At 38.1% G+C, this 21,287-nt stretch overlaps 2 protein-coding genes across 5 annotated transcripts in view; one reads left to right on the top strand and one right to left on the bottom strand.

The window, feature by feature from the left end:
* The first annotated feature begins 340 nt into the window (after positions 1 to 340).
* ABRA (actin binding Rho activating protein) lies at positions 341 to 6,523 on the top strand. The gene is made up of 2 exons (XM_009274318.2): positions 341 to 1,176; positions 5,724 to 6,523. The coding sequence occupies exons 1-2, from the start codon at positions 425 to 427 to the stop codon at positions 6,199 to 6,201; spliced, it is 1,230 nt and encodes a 409-aa protein (XP_009272593.1). The 5' UTR covers positions 341 to 424; the 3' UTR covers positions 6,202 to 6,523.
* Positions 6,524 to 12,534: 6,011 nt separating this feature from the next.
* Positions 12,535 to 21,287, bottom strand: part of OXR1 (oxidation resistance 1) — a 155,541-nt gene continuing 146,788 nt past the window's right edge. For all 4 annotated transcript variants that reach the window (XM_009274314.2, XM_009274315.1, XM_009274317.1 and 1 more), the window contains 3 exons: positions 16,236 to 16,331; positions 15,310 to 15,383; positions 12,535 to 14,549 (listed from right to left, as the gene is read on the bottom strand). In XM_009274314.2, the coding sequence (XP_009272589.1) occupies positions 14,414 to 14,549; positions 15,310 to 15,383; positions 16,236 to 16,331 (306 nt within the window). In that variant the 3' untranslated portion in view covers positions 12,535 to 14,413. The remainder of the gene's footprint in view (positions 14,550 to 15,309; positions 15,384 to 16,235; positions 16,332 to 21,287) is intronic.

Here is a 21,287-nt window from a genome sequence, read left to right as displayed (position 1 = left end):
GCTCTGGCCAAAGTTGTCAGCAACTGACAGCACTTCACATTTAGCACTTGCACTCCATTCAGTATTTTTAACCCAAGTTCTGCACTTCCAGAACAAGACCCTTGCCAACAAATTGAGAACTGAGCAGTCCCAGGGAAGAGGGACGAAAGGAGCTGTTAATTTCCCACTATTTCCAGTGCGTCTGTGTCACCCTGTTTACATCATGCATCATTCATCTGCTGTGATGAAATGCAACCCCGTGTTTTAAAAAAAGACCTCTGTAACAGTGAGGATACTATATCTTTGTGAGAAGCGTTTCACATATTTTCCATGGGCACAAACTGCTCCTGCTTCTATTTAAATCTCCGTAGCTCCTTCGGGGGACATTATTCACTTCAGGAAGTTCATTCAGAAGGTGCTTAGCATAAGAGGAGGAAAAGCCAGCATGGCAGCAGACAGCAACATGGCTCCTGAAGAAAAGCCGAGCGCTACTCCTGCAAAAAGGGCTGTCCACAAGATCCGAATGGCCAGCCTAGTCTTCAGCTTGGCACGAGGTTGGCAGCAGTGGGTATCTGACCACCATGTAAAGCAAGCCCAAGAGCCCTCTGGATGGGTCCCCCCTGCAGAAGACTTATCAGCTTACCCTGTACAAGAAAGATCCTTTGAAAAATGGCCAATTCCATCTGTCAAGAGGGACCAAGGAAAAGATGACGAAAAATCCTCAGCAAAGGAATCAGTAACAATAAGGAATGCTGAAAAAAAATCAAGGGAATCAGATGAAGCCCTCAAAAAGTTCAGTTTTAAAAGCAAAGAGGTGACCAAAACAGTTGTAAGCAAAGCCTACGAACGAGGAGGTGATGTTAGCCTCCTCAGTGAAAGATACGAGAATAAGAATAGTAGCTCAGAGATGACCAAGCTTAAAGAAGAATCAAGTGCTATTGACAAAATTCTTAGTGACAAATTATCTCCAACCATAAGGAGAAAGTGTTCAAACGTGGTATCAGAGCTGACCAAGGGCTGGAAACAGATGGAACAGGAGGACAAAGAGGGGGCTAAGGAAGAACTGCTGCTTAAGCGTCACGATGACAGCCTGGATGCAGAGGACAGTGGCTATGGGGAAGCAGAGGACAAACTCGAGCAAGAAGACAGCGACCGAGAGGTGACGGCTGTGAGGATTAAACGACCTGTGCCATCTTTGTAAGTAAAACATCTTTATTACATTATCACAAATGGTCAGCAGACCCTGACAGAGGTACAGGTGTCCATGAGGAAAATGGAGGGAAAAAAATGGTAGGAAATGGTCAAAGAGAAACTATTACTCTTGAAGAAAATAAATAAAAATATCCAGGAAAACTTTCACATATCTCTCTGTGCTTAAGTATTTAGTCAACAACATCTGACTGCAGTCTTGGGTTTTATGTGCTATATACGTAATAGACACAGGAAGTTATATTTGGGAAATATTAATTATATTGAACTTTCACACTGGATTTACTGGTTCATCAAAATCACTACTTAGTTCTTAATACTTCAGTCCATATTTCAGAATAACAATTTTTACCTCAGCAAAAGCCCACAGCTATTCATTTATTTCAGCAAATGTTGTTTAAAGTAATGTACTTGAAAAATAGTATTTCCAAATATTTATTCATTGTTTTGCTTAGTATAAATTGTAAATATTCTTGGGAGTAACTTGCAGAGAATGTCCAAAATAGACATTGCAGGAATTACTTTTAAGTACATCTTAACAGAAGCTGGGTTCACTGCTTCTCTTTGGAAGCTTTCCATGGATTTGGAATTCATCAAGTTAAAGAATGGAAACTTTCACAGGAGTTGGGACCCCAAACGTACGTTAGAAAGCATCCAGCCTGCCTCGAACTCTGCAGGATTGATTTGAAATGTGCTATATGTTATAAAACATTTGACAAAAAAGAACATTTAAATCATCAATAGATTCTTCAAATTCAAGGTCTCTCTTTGGGTACACTATCATAAGGGGCAGGGGGGAGGAAGTACGTTCATTGAATATGTTGTGGAAGTAGCAGTTTCTGACATACAGACTTCCTTATGCCTGTAAAAGGTGTGAAGAAAAAGGAAGCAGAATCTGTTACTCATCTACAGAGTTATTACAGGTTCTACTTAAAATTTTGAAGTAACAAATTCATAGCTTCAGACGGTTTTGAGTGATACTTCTCTCAGTAAAGGGCTCATGCTTGAAGATTACTACACAACAGCAGGCACATATTAAATTTGGAGCCCAGGCAGAAAACAAGTAAAGTTCAGCCATAGCCATGCAGTCCTTGGGAAGTCTCCCAGAAGAGCAGAGGAACAGCAGAGGCTGGTAGAAATTCTCCAGTTTCCTTTCCCAGAGATCTCCAGCAGAGCCACCTTTCCAGAAGACAGCTACAAACAGTTGTGCTGTGGCCAGACTTGCCAATGGGCAGATGCCAAACTAATTCATCACTCTCTTGTCAGTAAAAGATTAAAAGATCCATATGTCCAATGCTGCAAGATGGGAAACTGTAGGCAGCTGTTATAGACACAACACGCTGTTTGCTCCAGTCCTCTGTTTTACAAACTTGGTAATTCCCTGGAACAAAGACAGCAGAAGTGAACATGTGGTTGAGCCTGAACTGTTTCAGTGTAAAACCTCACTTCTAGCTGTAAAATTGTGATGAAGGAGAGCGCAGCCTCTGAGGCCAGGGTGCACCGAGCCGTGGCCAAGGCGCAGCCCACGGGCTGCCTGCTGGCTTCGCTGGGCAGGGAGGACAGATGGAGGCGTAACTTCAACCAAGACAGGGTTCAGCAGAGCTCGTCTGCCCGAGCCTGCAGGGAGGGAAGAGGCTGGCACCAGGACATGGGTTCCTACCAGGAGCCATCCTGTGGTGGGGCCCGATTCTCCACTACTTCTACTCTGTGTCCATCACCTGCACGCACGCGACGCCAGCACAAGCTAAGCACGAGGCAATTTGAGACAAAAAGGCAGGGTTTTCACCCACCCAATTAGCCTGTATGTAACGGACTAGCAAGGCAGCAGGAATCGGAGGATCAGGGCCAGTATGTTCATACTGTATCCTAAACGCTATTTCAGAAATGAAAAACTGGGACTAGCACTGATGAAAATGGCAAAAGACTTTGCAATCCTTCTGCAGACAGGCAGGCAGGCTGTACCATTCCCACTGCTCAGGTTTTATAACTCACTACTAGCGAGCATTTACCATGATCAACATTAGACTATGACTAACATAGTAATGGATTTCAACCATATGGTACTTTTTAGCACAGCTATCTGAACACACGCAGTTATTTTAACTATTCAGATTGGAGATTAGAATGATGCTTTGCTGTACAGTTGACCAGTCATCTACCACAAGGAGCAAATGGTTAATGGCCAAACTGAAAAAAGCTCTCCAGTGACCTAGAACTTGAAAGTTTGTGGCCTCTGCTTTGGGGAGAGACCACGTGCACTGTCCTTTGACAAAAGTTAGGACCTCAAAACAAAGATTTCACACATACAGTGGGGACAGAGGATACATTTGCAGCTGATATTATCTGTAAATAACCTCAATTAAAACAAATTGCTCACATTAAAATGCTATAGTAGAAACAAAATTTGCTATCTTTCTGTTAAACTTTACATATATTTTCCCCATACGTCTAATTTTAGTGCTGCTACCTAGGAAAAAAACAATTAACCATATTTACTGAGGTGCAAATGATTGAAATAACACACTCTACTTACAGCTTTCTCTTCCACTGAAATCTGACCTAAGTCATTTTCTGCACTTACAGTGCTGTTATCAGGACTGGGGAATTGAAGGACTTTCTCAGGTGTCATGGCCCTTGGAGAGAAGGGGGAGCAGCTGGCTGTGGCTGAGGGATCAGCTCTCTGTCATGGGATCTGCTCATCAGCATTACTGAGAACTGTCTTCTAAGCAATTTTGATTCACTTAGGGTTCCCCCCCCCCTTCACTGATACCTTCCCACATGAAAAGCTGGGGAAGTAATCAATCTGAGCTTCAGCTGGAATTAGGACTGCGCTGGCACAGGGTTTCTATGGCTTTTGGGAGATCCATAGGTTTCAGGAAACAAATTGCTTTGCGTAACCAAACCCTGTGCCCACAGTTCCTCTGGGCAATGAAGCCACAATTCAGGGCAAGGGACAAAGGATCACAGCTTTCCCTTTCTCTGTATGACAACAGCTTATATACAGGAGGATTTGGTTTATCATTAGGAAACAAAACTGTCTAGCTTTACGCCACTGATATATTTTAATGCTTTCCTGCCAACACCTACCTGTTAATCATTTACATGCACAAAACCACAGGTACATACACACTGCCTACTCTGCAGTCACACCACAGAAGAATGTGTTGCATTTACTTGGCAACACTATGTGCTCGATTCTTCTGATCCTTTTCACCTTATTAATAGGCAAGTGTATTTTCCAGCTTTTTAAATACAGTTTCTCAATATAGCTAAGCCAAGCTAAAGGCAACCCCACAGCTAAAAGAGTGGTCCTGCTCTCCTGCTCCTTCTTCTATCCCTGGCACTAAGCGCCTGCACTTCTTGCTCTAGCACTATAGTGCTGCCCAGTACTGTCATCCTTCTGGTGCACAGACCTGAACTGGGGACATCTCCATCATTCCTATTCTCTCTTTCAACAAGCTTAGTAGAAAACAAAGGAATGCCCAAATAGCAGGGAAACAAATTTTTCTGCAGGTTTACAGTCCTCTATACTGTTTTGCTAACTGTATTTTGGGTCTCTGGTGTTACTGTTAATATTCAGCTGACATTACTGGGGAGGTTTCAGAGCAGCCTTCTGGGGAGTAAAAATATTAGAAAACAAATTACTTTGGCACAACCACAGCACAACGTACTCCCTAGCCGAGCTCTGTACAGACACAATGACAGGATGTGGACAGCACAGAGGCTAGCTCAGACTATCTATACCTCCCCCACAACATGTGAGATTGGCCACTAGAGAAAAGAGTATCAACAATTTGTCTGCCTGGAGTCATCCAGCAATATGATGTTGCTGCAGGCACGCGCACACACACACACACACACATCAATAAGACCTCTGAAGGTCTTTCCTTATCCTTTGACCTTGACACAAACCTCAGTAGCCCTGAGTTTCTTTCAGGCTTGTACCCTGACAGTGGGAATGGGAATTTTGGACTTCAATACTTGTTCAGACCCATACTTCAAATACATAAATGTAGGCAGAGCTACCACACTCTATTAGATTTTTGTTGTTTTAAACATTGACATCTATTACAGGGGACAGATTTTTATAGACACTACCCTTTGCTTTTCAGCCAAGAATAGCTGAGGACCCAGTCCGTACATTTACAGTTATGGTCCTCTATAACATCAGGGCAGGCGGAAATGGGGAGCTGCATGACTGACCAAAGGTATAGAAAGTGCAGATAATCAGCAACATAATGCTATAGGGGGGCGAAACAGTAAGTCATTCTGGGCAAAAGTTTGTCAAAATGGGCTCAAATCTAGGCTGGAGAGTGGTAATGTAGATGAAATCAAGCTGTGATCAGCGGATTTGCTTTTGAGTGCAGACTGGAACACGGACTAAAAGCCCCCAAAGAACTAATTTAGAAGTAGTGAACTCATGCCATCTGGTGGTTAGCATCTCATCTGGAAAAACAGTTACCAAGTTAATAGAAGAGATTAACTGTGTAATGAGATGAAATGCAAAGCCCAAATGCCCTTTTTGTTTCTTTCAGTGCAAGCAGGTTTAGCGAAGAAGCAAGTACCAAAGCCCACAGGAAATACAGCCCCGTTAACAGCCTGAAGGACAGATGGCAAGAATGGGCCGACCAGCACATGATAACGCAGAAGCTGAATCCCTTCAGCGAGGAATTTGACCATGAGCTGGCCATGTCCACACGCCTGCACAAAGGAGATGAAGGGTACGGCCGTCCAAAGGAAGGAACCAAAACTGCTGAAAGGGCCAAGAGAGCCGAGGCCCACATCCACCGGGAGATTAGAGACATGTGCTTCATCATTGAATCAATGGCTAAGCCACGGCCCGACGGCAAGATCCAAGTCACTTTTGGGGAACTCTTCGAGAGATATGTTCGTATTTCGGATAAGGTTGTTGGGATTCTCATGAGAGCCAGGAAACATGGGCTGGTGGACTTTGAGGGAGAAATGTTATGGCAAGGAAGGGATGATAATGTCGTAATTACTTTATTAAAATAAGCCTGCTACAATAAGAGCAACTTGTTTTGGTAAACCTTTTTCCACTTCTCCCTTGCTACTAGCGTTTGCACATTTTGAATACAAGATTCCCCCCGTTCACCTGCACAGAAAAGACATTGAGCATTTTTCTGAATATTTATTTTATAACTACTGTGTGATAATGCAAGCATCTGAATGGATTTTTCTCTGTACCAGGAGGGCTTGCAGGACACTTCAGTTAATTACTACATGAATAATAAAGAGAAAAATCTGTCCTGAATTTAAAAACCCATAGCAATATAAATAGCTACAAATAAATTACAATTTTTACTTGTTCTTACATTCAAGATCTTCCCAACTATTTAAACTGCGATATTGGGAATACAAACCATGTCAGATCAGAAGCTGAATGACAATATAAACTCAGACCAAGTTTTTCATCTCTGGAAGTGATCTTGTGCACGTATTTCCTAATTAATCTATTTATATGCATGTAAAAAGTTTTATTTGAACACAGAATCAAGGATACATTTGTTTCTTTTACAAACAGGATATGCAAATACTACTGCAGTATTTTCTTGTGACAACTATTGACACAACTTTATCTTACATATCACATACAAACTAAGACAAAATACTTTTTATAAATGAGTTTAATAGATAGCCACATAGAAAATACCTCCTACGCAGCATTGTGCAACGTATCATCTGATTATCTATGTAAATACGGTTCTTATAAATACAGGGGAAAATAACATGTAACATAAAAAACAGTCAGGTACTTGTACTGTTGTGTATAGTAAAACAGTGACCACAATCAGCATCTTCCATTGAAATGTACTTCTGTGAGAAAAGATACAGAAACAGTGTTCATAACTAAAATCAACTAACTTTAAGGAAAATGGTGTTTCATATTACACAGAAACACTGGCCTAGTTTTACAGCATTTGCCGTTTGAACCATTCTGATGTCACTGAAATAATATATTTCAGTCCAGGTGATGCTGAAGATGAGTAAACGCTAATGAACTAATACTTCTAGGTCTTAAAATTGTTTGTATTATGCACAAATCTTAGACATCTGTAAGGCCTATAATGCTTACTGGATTATATAGATCACTGTTTCTCTAAACTACTACTGTAAAAATAGCCATCCTAGTAAAAATGTGCTTCACATGAAAAGCATTTGTTTCAGAGCAAGATGCCTGGGCAACTAATTTCCATAATGAAAAAAAAAAAAATGTTTTTTTTCCCCATAAGATTCTTTCAAACTGAAAGAGCAAATATCTTCTTAGAGAAGAAAAGTATATGAACATCTTGTCTCTGTGATAAAACAAGTATTGCTAACTTACTATGAGAGTACAGGTACTCCAGTTTGAAGCTCCAATGAACACATAAATCAAATATAAGTTAGTGATACAAGAACTGATTACTATGTCTATTGTCAGTCTGTATAAATCATTAGTATTTTAGGCACAGTTGTATGTTGTGAACCTAAGGAAGAAAAAAAATTAATTACAAGATGGATTCAGTGGAACTTACTTAACGTTTTCTTGAGATCTCTCAGACTACTCAAGTTGACCTGCAAAACTGACCTCTAAGTTTAACACATATATCAGGGTATTTACCTGCATATTCTTACCTTATTCTTTACATCTTTATATAACGACCTTTACAGCTGTCTAAATTGTTATGAGGAAATTTGGTTGTCAAAGGAATACAGGAACTATAAATAAAAGCCTTAATTGATTATTTCTTAGGTTATTCCTCCCACACACTAGACAAGAAATATGCGTGCATATTCTGTGAAGTAAAACATCACTAAGTTTTTTCAAAATGTAAGTACATTCTCCTGTTCACAGGCAGTTAAAAATATTTCCCTGTGAAGGTTTCTCTGTCCAAAGCACCAAAACAAGATTCCAGAGTGCATGGAAATGAAACAGTTCTTATACAAAATACCTGTACAAAGAATACACACTAAAGGCACATAAGTATTAAGTGAATTACGTATTTCTGCTCACGAGAACTCTCATCCTACCACAGGACAGCACAGCAGAGATAGAGTTCACCACAGATGTTTTTTCAGTGTTATGTTCACGTGTGACAAGGCCCAAGAGCACCTCACCATTGCATGAGGAATCATACACATCTATTTTCATTCACTGACCTGAGCCAGCAGGAGTGATATATTTTTGTACTGAAACACTCAAACCGTAATATACCACTAAGAGGTGCATTTCAATATTTTGCATGTTTACAGCATGTAATAAGAGCTTGTGCTTTGTTGTGAAGTCTATGCTATCTACTACACCTTCAGGGGAACATCTAGAATACGACTAGGCATGTACTGCTGAAGCAGGAATCAAAAAAAATACCTTAGGTCTTGAGCCACCAAATTAGCCTGTAGAAACTGAAGAGTAAAGTAAGTTTTTCCACTTCTTCCTACCTGTTCGATAGGAACATGGAAGTTTGAGTGCCTCTTCTACTTTATCTTCTACTTGCGGAGCACTGCTTCTAATGAAGAAATCGTTACACAAAAGGAAGGCAGCAACTGTTGCCAACAAATTTCATTCACGAGAGCTCTCTCTGCCTTGTTGCATGCCTACTGACAAAAAAAGGCTGGGCTGACCGGATCACAAGCAGATTTGGGTCTGGCATTTTACTGCTCTCACCCCATACGATGTAGGGAGGCAGACACCTGACTTGGACTGAATAAACTGCTGGCATTCTCAAATGCAGCCATCTTCCTCCAGGTTCATTAGGGCAAGTTAAGCATTTACTTTGGAGGAAAATTGCTCCTCACCCAGTCTTAATGTCTGAAATTTAGGCATATCTGCACCTACGTTAATGCTGAGATTCACAAAAGTTTAATTCACTTAAACATTTGCGAGCAACAGATTATTGACATCTGACTTTTCTGCAGGCTCCTGTAGGCCCACCAGAATTCACTGTGGACAAGACTACGCTTTAACAGTTTCATATAATGCATATACTAATACTGGGGGCAGAGAGGCAAGGACAGACCTAAGCTGCAGGGCAAACTTCCCAGCTGAACTGCACTTCAGTGACAGAGGAGATGGGGAACTTTCCCATTTTCTCCTTTACGGAACGTAGCAGAGAAATTAATTTCTGTAATTTTTCTTTAAACACATTTAGCAACAGAATGGACCAGTGGCACTCTACTTCTTAATCTCAACATATTGTTTAGTTGATATTTTCTTGCATATTGGAACACCCAGATATATGTGCATTTATACTTACCATATAGGATAAAAACAAGATTATAGGATTAGAGATAGGTAACGTTAGATCAATTGACATTTGAGGGAAAAAAAGACTAGCCTTCAAGCTCGCAAGCCCTGAGGGAAAAAAAGACTAGCCTTCAAGCTCACAAGCCTTCTTCAAATCTCTCCTTGCCTTTAAATCCTTAGATTAGCTGTGTTACAATGTAATCGCTACCATGCATCATAAATCTATAGCTCACTGCAGATAACTTCTTAAGCTTCCCGTTCATAGTCATCCCAATGCAATGTTAAAAACAACACCAAAAACTTTTGCCATTTTCCCAACAAAATATTTATTTCCACTGGGTATGAAAACCATACATGTGATATGACTAATGATTTGCCTCATACTGTCCTCCATCATTTAGCTTTGAGTAGGCAGTACCATGCAAAGCCTTGTGAAGTGGGAAAAGTATTTACAGGTTTTGTGTAAGAAATATTAAATATTGATATAATTTATGATGTATGGAAGTGTTTCATGTAGGTTAAATATTTTATAACTTTTTTTTTTACATAAAGATGTGTGACAAGTTTATCCATGCAAAGTAGGTGGAGAAAATAAATCTGAACTCATTAAAAAACAACCAAAGTACTCCATTAATTATCCAGTCTAACTCTCCTAACTATATTGTAACTGTTACATTCTTGTGAAACTAGAGTGAACTCTGCTGAATTTAAATATTCTATTTAAATTTTAAGTAGTAAGATGATAAAAGTCAGAAACTGCTTGATTAAAGCAGTCTTTGTAGATTTTAAGACCTGCTTTCCTATTTCTGACTTGCTTCAAAAATAAAACCCTTAATCTTTCAGACAAAGAGCGAGCAACTCTTAGTAACTCTCATGGTAGTTTAGCACATTATTTTCTTAAATACTGTAATTGCCCCCAAATGTTTTATTTGAAATGAATTTCCTTCCGATAAATAACATTTCCCTCATTTTCCTGTCTGAGGCTTGTGCTGCTCTTGCAAGGGTTGTGTAGTTTGCTAGGAAAGCAGAAGTTCCTTCCTTGGTATTGAAAAACTTGCCTCATCTTCTGTAGGAACTGTGAAGTACATTTTCCGTATTCTGAATGTACTTTTCATGCTTAAGTGACAGCATGGAATTTGTATCAGAAGAAATAAATTTGGCTTTCACACCTTTGTATTTTTTCAGGTCTTACACAACAGTTGCTGCAGTGGCTTGAAGCGAGTGGATGGTTCACTGGATGTGTATCGCACCCACTGGAAGTCAGCTTCCTCCTCCATGGCAGTAATTCCTTCTTTAAAATGTTTCTGTACAGCCAGGGTTCAGTATTACAGCTCATTTTTAAAACAAGGGAAGGCTACTGAAATAAAATTAGCTGTAGTGGAAAGTATAACATTTGTGGTGAGATGTTCCATCACCACTGATCACGCAACAAATATTGACAAGCCCTGTTGCTGCAGCTACTTCAGCTGCTATGTATACATTGCACCACACCAACATCTCAACTAAAGTCACTCCTGCCACCACAGGGCACAGTGAAAGTAGTTTAGCGTCCAACAGCATGTGTGCTACTAGCAGCACAACTATTACAACAGAAACTCAACAAGGATTAAAAGCTTGTCAGATAAGCAGGACAGCAGAAAGCAGAGCTTAAACAGACCTGACGTTGGTGATACTGCAGTGGGACAGCCAGCAGGACCACTTTGGTTTGTACATAATACACTAAGCATACACCACTCACTCAGCTGGACACTCTCTCTCTCTCTCTGCTCCAGTACCACAGTGTAGCTCTATTTCACATTGCAGTAGCATGTATTCTTAAAGGGAGCCAGAGCAGAGATTTGATCCCATAATTGAGTTCCCTGTTGCTGTGACAGTAGTAAAACACCCAAATGACGTGTTCATTTACGAAGGAAGAACATAAAAGTGAGATTTAAGTCCTCAATGAGGAATACTGGAGAGTATCGAAATCAAGATTATTTTTTAATTTGAAATTGAGAGTAGTAAATGTTTTTACTCCTCTTCAAAGACTGGATTTTATGCAGACATGCTAACCCCTATACAAAAAAAAATCTCATGCAGTATATATAGGTGAGCAGGAGGATGCAAGCACAAGCCATATGTGAGAAACCATGTCCTTTTGCAGATTATACAAAAGCAGTAATTAACATAAATAGGATTTAGAGCTAAAAGATGATGTGGTAAGAATCCCAGGTATCCGAGCAAAACATCGTTAGTCAATGAGTACATCCGAGTACTGTATGCTGAGAGTCTTCTGGCACTGAACTCTTTCAAGATGTAGCTCATAAAGCCTTCAGCACGTGTCAAACCCCAACTCTTTACAATCATAGAAGCAAACCTTGCCAAAAGATGGAAAGGAATTACACTGCAGAAAATTCATATTGAACTGAAGGCAGGAGGTACATCAAGACAGTGCGTTTGATCTCATCTATACAGTCTTTTATATGTGTCATACAGAAGTTAACTACACCTTTGGTTAACAAAATTCATGGTCTTTCATTAACAGACATACATTACTCTCTGTCAATCCTTTACACAGCTAGTCACACCACTAAGTGTTACCACAGTCACTTATACTTTAACTCGAATGCCTTTCTGTTCCTTAACTAATTTAGTATTTATACAAGTGTGATTGTAACTGTACTGCTTACTATACTGTTCTTGATTTCCACTTTTTTCTTCCCCATGTGCCTTTCCAAGACTGGTTCAATACTCAGAGACATTCAGCCACTGAGGATTTTCTGTGCTTTTATATAATTCTTCAAAGTATAATTCTTTATAAAATTCTTCACAGTAGCATTTAAAATCTAAAATAGGCTTTATTTGCAATAGGAGCTTAGGATAGAGACTAAGCACTTGAATTAATTGGTTTTGTCAGCAAGGGTAATCTGAGACTTCCCCCCCCTTGAAAATGGCCGAAGACAGTATTTCACTCTCGCTGCTTCCCACTGGTCTTTCAAAAACCAAAAATCCCAAAAAGGATGAGCAAATGCATCCTATATATTCAGTAAAGTTATTAAATTAACTGCAGTAATCTGCATTTGTGCTTAAGTGAACTCCAACTTCTAAATAAACTCCAACTCAAGTTTATTTTTACATATATTTAGATTTATTTGCTATACATCACTGTGACCTTATAGGACTTAAAATCCATTACAGGATTTTTTTTTGTTGTTGTAATAATCAGCCTTAACTCCACAAAGACAATAATACTGCTGTGGAAGACCAAAGGGGAGAAAAGCCATTTCAATTTATTTACAGTTCCTTATTTTGTAAACATTTAGTCTACACATTGCACTAAGTTCTAATAAGGATAAAGAGCTATACATAGAGACAGGAAACAAAGCCCTGTATTTCTATTCATATTGAGCATTAGCGTATTATAGATGAAACATCTGCCCTTTCTCATTACCATAGCAGTAAGCTGTCTTCAAATAAGTTTTTAAAACTTTCCAGAGATGTAAATATTTTGAAATAATATACAACTACATCTACTTAAGCCAACCCATTTGGCTTTTATTCCATTTCTAGAATAATTTAAAGTGCTATAAGCAACCCGTCAAACAACACTTTTCTATAATAACAAAACTACTTTAAACATTAATTTACAAGATAATATACAATGTTCATCTGAAATAGCTGAAATTTCAGCACAAAGTCAGTCACTGTCACACTTAACAGCAATTTTTTTTTGTTTTGTTTTTTTTGTTTGTTTGTTTTTGCAGAACATAGAATAAAAGCTTTGAAACAAACAGTTTTGTTGAGCTGTTATTGCCACAATGGCTTATCAATTTTCCTACAAAAGTGGACAAGAGCTACTGGAACTGTATTCTAGCCTGTCATTTTTTTTGAGGTCACATGACAGTAAGTTTGCATATTCCACGAGTCTACTGAATTACAATATTGTCTACCTATAGTACATTATCTCATTTTAATCAGAGCTGGTGCTAACTGTAAATTTACAACATAGACCCACTCAAAAACATCACAACTATTTTTTTCTTTGGACAGGAATAAGCTATATTCTTGGAGTTGGTGTGCTACACGGCTACAACAGTATAACAGTATATATCTGACACTTTATGTTGAAGAAAGATGCATCTGTTTCTGTACTTTTAATGCCCTACTATAGCTACAAATTGTTCACTGAGTTTTGCTTGCTTTAGCCTTTTAATTTTGTGGAACTATCATATTCTTACATTCCCTTGCTATTTCATAAGTCCTTGCCACGTAGCTCAATATTGTCAGTATTTGTCCCAAACCTGCAGATCATTAACAGCATGTGCAAAACACTCTTTAATACAATCAGCATGCAGCTAGAACACGTATTAACTGACTTTTTTCTAAACATGAACAATAAACAAGACAAGTAGCACTGTTGACTTTGGATATCTTCTAACTTCACCATACGTGTACTGGTATGTGTTAAGAAGGAATGCTAGGCTTCTCATCTGTTTGTGGCACCATATGAATTAACCCATCATTGGTCCGGACCAATCTCTGCGGTACTGCTACCAAATACCCACACGCAGCTTTCTTATATAGGTTCACAGAGGGCAACTTCATTCATAGACATAATTTAATACAAAAATAGTAACCTATACTCAGTGAAGCAGCCCCCTAACAGGATTGCAGAAAGATGTGTGTGGGAAACCTGGGAGGCAACTGTAATAAGGATAAGAAAATGTAGGCTGCAAGGCTCAAAGTAACTAATGTTAGTTTTTAGTCTAAACTGTCTATATTTTGTAAAAGTGTCTACAGCTTAGAAAAAGTAGGACAGTATATTACAGATGTGAGAGCATGAAAAAAAGTCTTCTATTTCAAAATAATCACTAGATGGCCACGCTGAAGACTTACAAAAAAATTAAAAAGGTAAAATGGTGCATTATATTGCTCCTAGGGATTTTTGAGCTGCACTGATTCTTGTCAGGTTTGGGACAATACCCTGTAGAAATAGTTAAATACTCATTCAAAAGCCCAAATTTCTATGTCTTGAATAATGAAGTCTTCTCGCTTAGAAAGTGTATGATTCCCAAATGTTTTACATGAATGACTTCTTCCATGGTAGAGATCACCATCGAGCCAAAGAGCAAACTCCCCTCTGCAAGACAGACAATATATTAAAGCAAAAGACTGAGGGAGTAAGCATTAAACTTATGAATGTATTTTTCATTCAGAAATGAGGAGGAATTATAGAATTCTTTTTCAACACAAGTACCTCATAGCAGTTGATAAATTTGAAGCCACAAAGACTTACTTTTTTACTATTATTAATTTGGGATGGGAATATCCCTCTTTCAGATACTCTGAAATAAAAAGCTAACCAGAATTTCTCAGTTTTCAGCCCCTTCCATTTGCATTAAGAAAAAGGCATAACAGTACTCTTATATGTGAGGAGAAAGCTGATAACAAATAAGGGAAACATCCCAGAAGCTTGTGCACTTGCATGGGGGGAAAAAAGGGGTGAGAACATCACATTTCTGAAGACACTGGCATGTCTTGGGATGGTACAGTTTCATTCAAGCCTCTTCTAGTTACACATAATTTTCATATTTACCTATCTTCAGAATCATACGATTTGTGTCCGTTCTGAATATACCAAGACACACATGTAAGTAGAGCATGCAAGGCATCATAACCTTGCAGGGCTAAAACTTGATGCCACACTATGCTGAAGACAAACCTCCTGTTTAAGCTTCCTGAACGTAGGAAGCTAAACATCTGACATTAAATCTTTCTTGGCTAATAACTGCTGAGTCTTGAGCTATCAAACTGAAGTCAATTCTGAATTTTCTTTTCAAAGGTGTGCAGACATACGCACTTTTAACAGACTCTAACGACAAAAAGAAATTATAACTTACCCTCCTCCACCAAAAGCAAGGGAGTCCATGTCTCCTTTAATGAAGAACATGTTGTCTCCTGTCCATTTGAAAACCTAATGAAAAACACCAAAACAGACTAGTAAGTTAGAATATCTGAACTTCTTGTTTGGGTGGAGGGGAAGCCAAACACCAGTAAAGACAGACTATGGGTGGCTGGAGGCCAATTTAATGAAGTTACCAAGTTTACACAGAAAATTCAGGGAAAAGATACATGCAGACAAAAATTCTCTTACGTTTTATACTATTTAAAATAAGACCATTCCAAAAGAGGTCATCTTTGAGCACTGAAACTTCTACACAATGAAAAATACCAAGAAAATATGCTTAGGTTAGATGATATGCCCTTTAAAAGGATGTAGTTTGTGAATTTTCAGACAGATACCTGGCAGAATTTAGAATAGTAGAAAAGTCTTCAATACAACAAAAGAGTCAGGTTGAATACGTTTTTCACTATGCAAACACTACCGATTTACTGTGCACTTAGCTATTTTGTGGAAAAACTAGCATGATGACATTTTTTGGGTGAACTCCTATAATTTTTCAGATTATTTACGGTTAGATTTATTCAGTAAGTATCTTAAGATAATTGATAGGACGAGAGGAAATGGCCTCAAGTTGCGTCAGGGGAGGTTTAGATTGGACATGAGGAAAAGTGTCTTTACTGAAAGAGTGGTTAAACATTGGAAGAGGCTGCCCAGGGAAGCGGTTGAGTCCCCATCCCTGGAGGTATTTAAAAGACGTGTAGATGTGACACTTAGGGACATGGTTTAGTGGGCATGGTGGTGGTGGGTTGAAGGTTGGACTGGATGATCTTAGAGGTCTTTTCCAACCTTAATGATTCTATGATTCTATGACAATGCATATGGGGAAAAACAGCAAAAGCATATGAAGCTCTTACTACTTACCTCAAAATCTGGAGAAAAAGTGAACATAAAGGTCTCTCCAGTCCCATAAAAGCCATCACTCACTTTAAACGGTTCAGATGCTAGTGCACCAAAAACCTGTAAGCAAAAATATGCAAGAGAAAATACTTAAGAAAAACTACACAGCATCTGAGAACCTCTAATGATAGTAACTGATAAACTAATCAGGTTGTAAACATTGTCGAATTTGGAATTCACCACAGGATAAGCCTTACATGGTATCACAGTTCCAAGTGCATTGATTGAGATATGGTATGGTGCTTCGTGGTACAATAAAAAGAAGGTAAGAGGACTCTCTCTCAATAAAAAGTGAACATAGTAAAAAAAAAAATAAAAATCAAAGGGATAAAAACTAAACTCAGGAAATTCTCAGAAACGATGTACATATTTTTAAAATTTCAGATCAAAAGGTTCTGCTCCTTCATGTGTACCTCCTCTTCCACTTCAAGTAGGCTATTTTAAGCAAGTTCCTAGCTGTAACTAAGTTGTTATTTTTCATGTTATTTATTAATTCCAATCCAAATAACAAGTAACACTGGTTACCCTGTCTTACAACAGAGGCAGATTTTAACTAAGCCTTTGCTGGGTAGTAAAAGTATTTATAATATTCAGTAACAAGAACATTACAACAGTAGTTAAAAAGATCTAAGGACAGATTATTGGATTTTTAAATCCAATTAAAGTAGTATCGATTTCTCAGGAACTAGAATAACTAGAAAAAAAACCCCTGCATAATTATACAATATCAACTATACCCCGTGAAGTACAACCTTCCCAAAATCAGTATTTCTGTTGGTAGTAGGAAGCTTGTTTCAACATCTGCAAGAGCAGAGTAGATGTAAGTACCAAAGCACTCCTCTAGCACACTCTCATATGTCTGTATAAGAAAGAAAAAAACAAAATAAAGTTTCTGTGTTTTTGTCACATTAAACAGTGAGTTTGAGAAGCATGGGACTGATGAGAGTGAGACATTAAAGCTAGTGTCCTGACTTGGATTATGTTCAGGATATAAAGTAGAAACTATTTTCTTCTGCCCATCCTAAGAAACTCTTTAGCTGTAGGTAGGTTTTCCAAGCATTCCTTTCCATGTTGAGCTCTATAGTAGCTGTTAGCAAACACAAAACTAGGTGAGCACGAACTTCAGATCAGGAACTCAAGGATTATATACAGCTATCAAGCATCTAATAAAGACTGCCTCAGCTCGATTTTGAGTTACCAGTTCAGAACAACCACTGTCAGAAAATTCCTTATTTCTCAGGAATTTTATGCGGTCCAGAAAGTTTCTTGTTCAGAAACTTCTAATTGAAATAGAAGATAGCAAGCCTAAAAGAAGAGTCATGTAAAGAAAGGATGAGCTCATTATGAAACAAGACACCCGCCTGCCCTCAATACACAATCTTCCACTGACTTGTTACGAGAAAAAAAAATTACTAGTCTTCTAAAGAATATCAGGGGTAATTTTCTTCAAACATCCTAATAATGCACATCAGACTGCATCTTAAGTCTAACAGATCAATCATGCCAATAGCAGATGTTTTGAAATCTTGTTGAATTCAAGCATTAATCTCTTGCAATGAACTTTTAATAATTTTGGAAAAAAGTATGCCCAATAGCAAAGAAAATTAACTTGATGCAGGTAGCACTGCACATTTTAGAAGTCACCGTTGAGATCCCATTGTTAAGAGCAGAAGAGAGGTAGGACTTACATACCGAACTTCCTTTAAGTCATAACACCTACAGAAGCTTCCTTATATTATTATTACTACTTTATTTATTTATATTATGTATTTTTAAGAACAAAATATCACTACAGTGACAAGATACTTTACTCATGTGTAAAACTGTTCCTTTACTTAGATGAAGAGAATTACGTTTGAGCATACATATGACCAGTATTTACACTCTAAAATCCGATTCTCTGGAGGATTTTTAAATTTACTTGACAAAGTGATGAAATAAAGTATCACAGTCAGCTAAAGGTGCTGACTTTCAAAGACCTGTATCAGTTTCAGATGCATTGTTAAAGAGCAAACTCAGTCTAAAAGTTTGAAGTTCCATGAACTGAGGTGCAAGTTTCTGTACCTCTGTTTTAATGCAAGCTCACAAGAGAACTAGCCCAATCCTCTTTTTGCACAGACATTTATTTCATTCAACATATAGGATCAAACACTGGCAAGACATTTCTCTGTTATCCCCCAGTCTAAATGACGAGAACAGGCTTAAGAGAGAACGAAACTACCATTTATGTTTTGCTTTCTGGGAAAATCAGACCAAAATGAAGAAATTCTTTAAAGAAGAAATGTTTGTTTTCCTGTTACTCTCCAGAAGGCTTTTTTGTTTTGCCTTTTTTTGTGTGTGTGGTTTTTTGTTTTTGTTTTTTTTTTTTAAGGTAGGCTTGAAATGAGTCCCCAGTGTTATCCCATCAGTTATGAGTCCTACAGCTTTTTATACTTTTCTTTTTTTAGCCCATAACTAGTTAGATGGCCTCATGGGTCAGAGAAAGTTCAAGTGAGAGTTGACCAAGTATAATATCCAACACAAGATTTGTAGTAAATCGTGCTCAGAACATTAAGTGATCATATAGTCAAACAGTAGCCACAATAGTTTAAAAAAAGAAAGAAAGAAAAAAAGACCAGAGAAGTCCACCTTAATTCTGGCATGATAGGGAGGAAATGCCTTATTAGAACAACAAGGGGCGGGGGGGGGGGGGGGAGAGGAAAATGAAATTAGGAATTAAGTAGATCTGAACATTGCTATTTGACATTTGTGGAAAATCAGCTGGCTTAAACAATCACACTCATTTAGTCTAGTACTACAAAGACATGCAAAGTGTTCTCTTCCCCCACAATTTGTGAAGAACTCAAAGTTTACATTATAGACAAGACAGTTAAAACTGCTGTTTGATTTCAGGTTTAAATTAAGAGAAGCAATAGTTGTCCTATTATAGAATCATAGAATAGTTTGGATTGGAAGGGAATACTAACTCTAAAAACCTTTTTCTAAAAATAGCTTGGCTCAGTTGAAATATGTTTTAAGTAAGAAGACTTTACAGAGTGATTCAGACTAGATGATGACATTTTAGATTGATAGTAGTCAATCGTTCTAAGCTGGTACTTCGGGTATTGCTGAAAAGTCTCTATGAGTAAAGGCTGGGAGAGGGATTCTTCTATGCATGCTTTACTTAGTTTTGGCTAAGGCTTTTAATGACAATTATAAAATCAGGTCTTCCATTAGAACTTTAAGCATTATTGGTTCATTGTCCTTCAAGGACAACACACCAAATATCAAAGCCTTAGATACTAAGTATTTGATTACCCTAATCCTCAAGTTTCTATCAATTGAGTTGTTTAGCAACGTAACTTTTTAGGGTTTTATTTGGTTACTTCAGTGTCACAAAACAATTACCTCCAACCCTGATTTCATGCATATTTTCTGCAACACTAGAATTTGAACTTCAAGACCGTATTTCATTTTTACCTGATATTTACTACCTGTTCCACTAACTGTAACTTTTAAGGTTAAAAATTAAATATGAAAGTCAGAAAGAATGCATAATTGCTGGAGTTTATTCTATTGCTGGAGTTCTGCAGAAACCCGTACTCAAATTTTTTTTGTTTCTTTCCCCCCTTCCCCCTTTTTTTGTTACCTTTATGCACACAATCTCTAAAACGCAGAATAGGTGAGATTTTTTTCCTTCTTGTGATTTCAAGTGTCTGGGGCAGTAGGCTAGACTTCAGAAACCTGGGTGTAACTTCTCTCTGTCAAACATTTTACGACCTTCGACTGTTCTAACTGTATGCAGTTAACTGAACTTAAATAGAGCATCTTTTAGGGTAAAAATCCATACTGAATTAAAATTAAGAGTGATTCATGAACAGAACAAATGGGCTGCTGAAATAAAGAAAACTCCATATTTAAATAGCTACACGAATATTTTCCAGCAACTCCACAGCAATGTAAAGCCATTGAACCTTCCAATTATTTCTTAATTTATATGTAGCTTCAAACTATCTGAGTCTCTGGATCCTAACTTCTTTTAAGGGCTTAACTTATTCTTTGAAGAGCAGCTCTAGTACCTACATTCAGGTAGCTAAGACATGACTTAGTTCAGATCAATACCCTCAGGGCTGACATTACATCTAGTAAGTAAATATAAGTAAAAAATGAAGTAAATATAAGATTTCATTAACAACTGACATTCCTTGAGAGGAATTAACCTTCTGTTAAACAACATACAGAGTTATGCCAATCCTAAACTATCTCAGTTCAGCCTCTACACAGGTATGAACTTGTCACACAACACTTATTTCACTGTTTGTCTCAGATCATCTCAGGGCTGTTATTTGTATTCCAGTAAAACACAAAGCTAGTACATCTTAGCTATATGGAAAACCTTACATGTTTTACTTAAGAGACTCTGAAGCTTGCTTCATATACAGATGCAGGAGTATTTTAGTTCTAATTATAGAATAACTTAGGTTATAAAGAACCTCAGATGGTCTCTTGTACAGTTCCCTACTGAAAGGAGGACTAATTCTGAAGCTATATTGGGTTGACTCAGAGTCTTGTCCAGTTAAGCTTTGAGTACCTCCAGGAATCAGGGTTCCACAACCTCTCTATGTACATGTTCTATACAATTCCATCAACAAATCTGGGTCTTGAAAGATCACATTGTTGCTACAAGCAACATTAAAAGAATCATGCTTTACAGCAAAAGAGCAATTTGCTTCCCAACAGTTAATTTAGTCCTTTGAGAAGTGATGTCTATAGAGTTTCTGCATGAGATTGGATTGTTGTGGCTAGTTGTTGGGAGTGGGTACCTAAAACTCCCAAGTTCTAGGCTCCGTGTCTCACACTTTTCCAGTGTATATAATACAATCTGAAGAATGACTTATTGTAAAACTAGATAGTCCTTTAGTTAACTGCATTAATTCCACTTCTGGAACACCACTTGAGTGACTCATGCTCAGGAATTAGGTGTGTCGTGGTTTAACCTCAGTTGGCAACTGAGCACCACACAGCTGCTCGCTCACT

The sequence above is a fragment of the Aptenodytes forsteri genome, unplaced genomic scaffold (assembly GCF_000699145.1).
Source record: "Aptenodytes forsteri isolate BGI_AS27 unplaced genomic scaffold, ASM69914v1 Scaffold400, whole genome shotgun sequence".
Lineage (NCBI taxonomy): Eukaryota > Metazoa > Chordata > Aves > Sphenisciformes > Spheniscidae > Aptenodytes > Aptenodytes forsteri.
Note: the sequence above shows the minus strand (reverse complement) of the source record. Positions and strands in the feature narration are given on the sequence as shown.

Bases quoted from the DNA above. Each gene is read 5' to 3' on its own strand.
- ABRA (XM_009274318.2), top strand. From the start codon at position 425: ATGGCAGCAGACAGCAACATGGCTCCTGAAGAAAAGCCGAGCGCTACT. The intron at 1,177-5,723 runs GTAAGTAAAACA...TGTTTCTTTCAG, and splicing joins AAACGACCTGTGCCATCTTT to TGCAAGCAGGTTTAGCGAAG.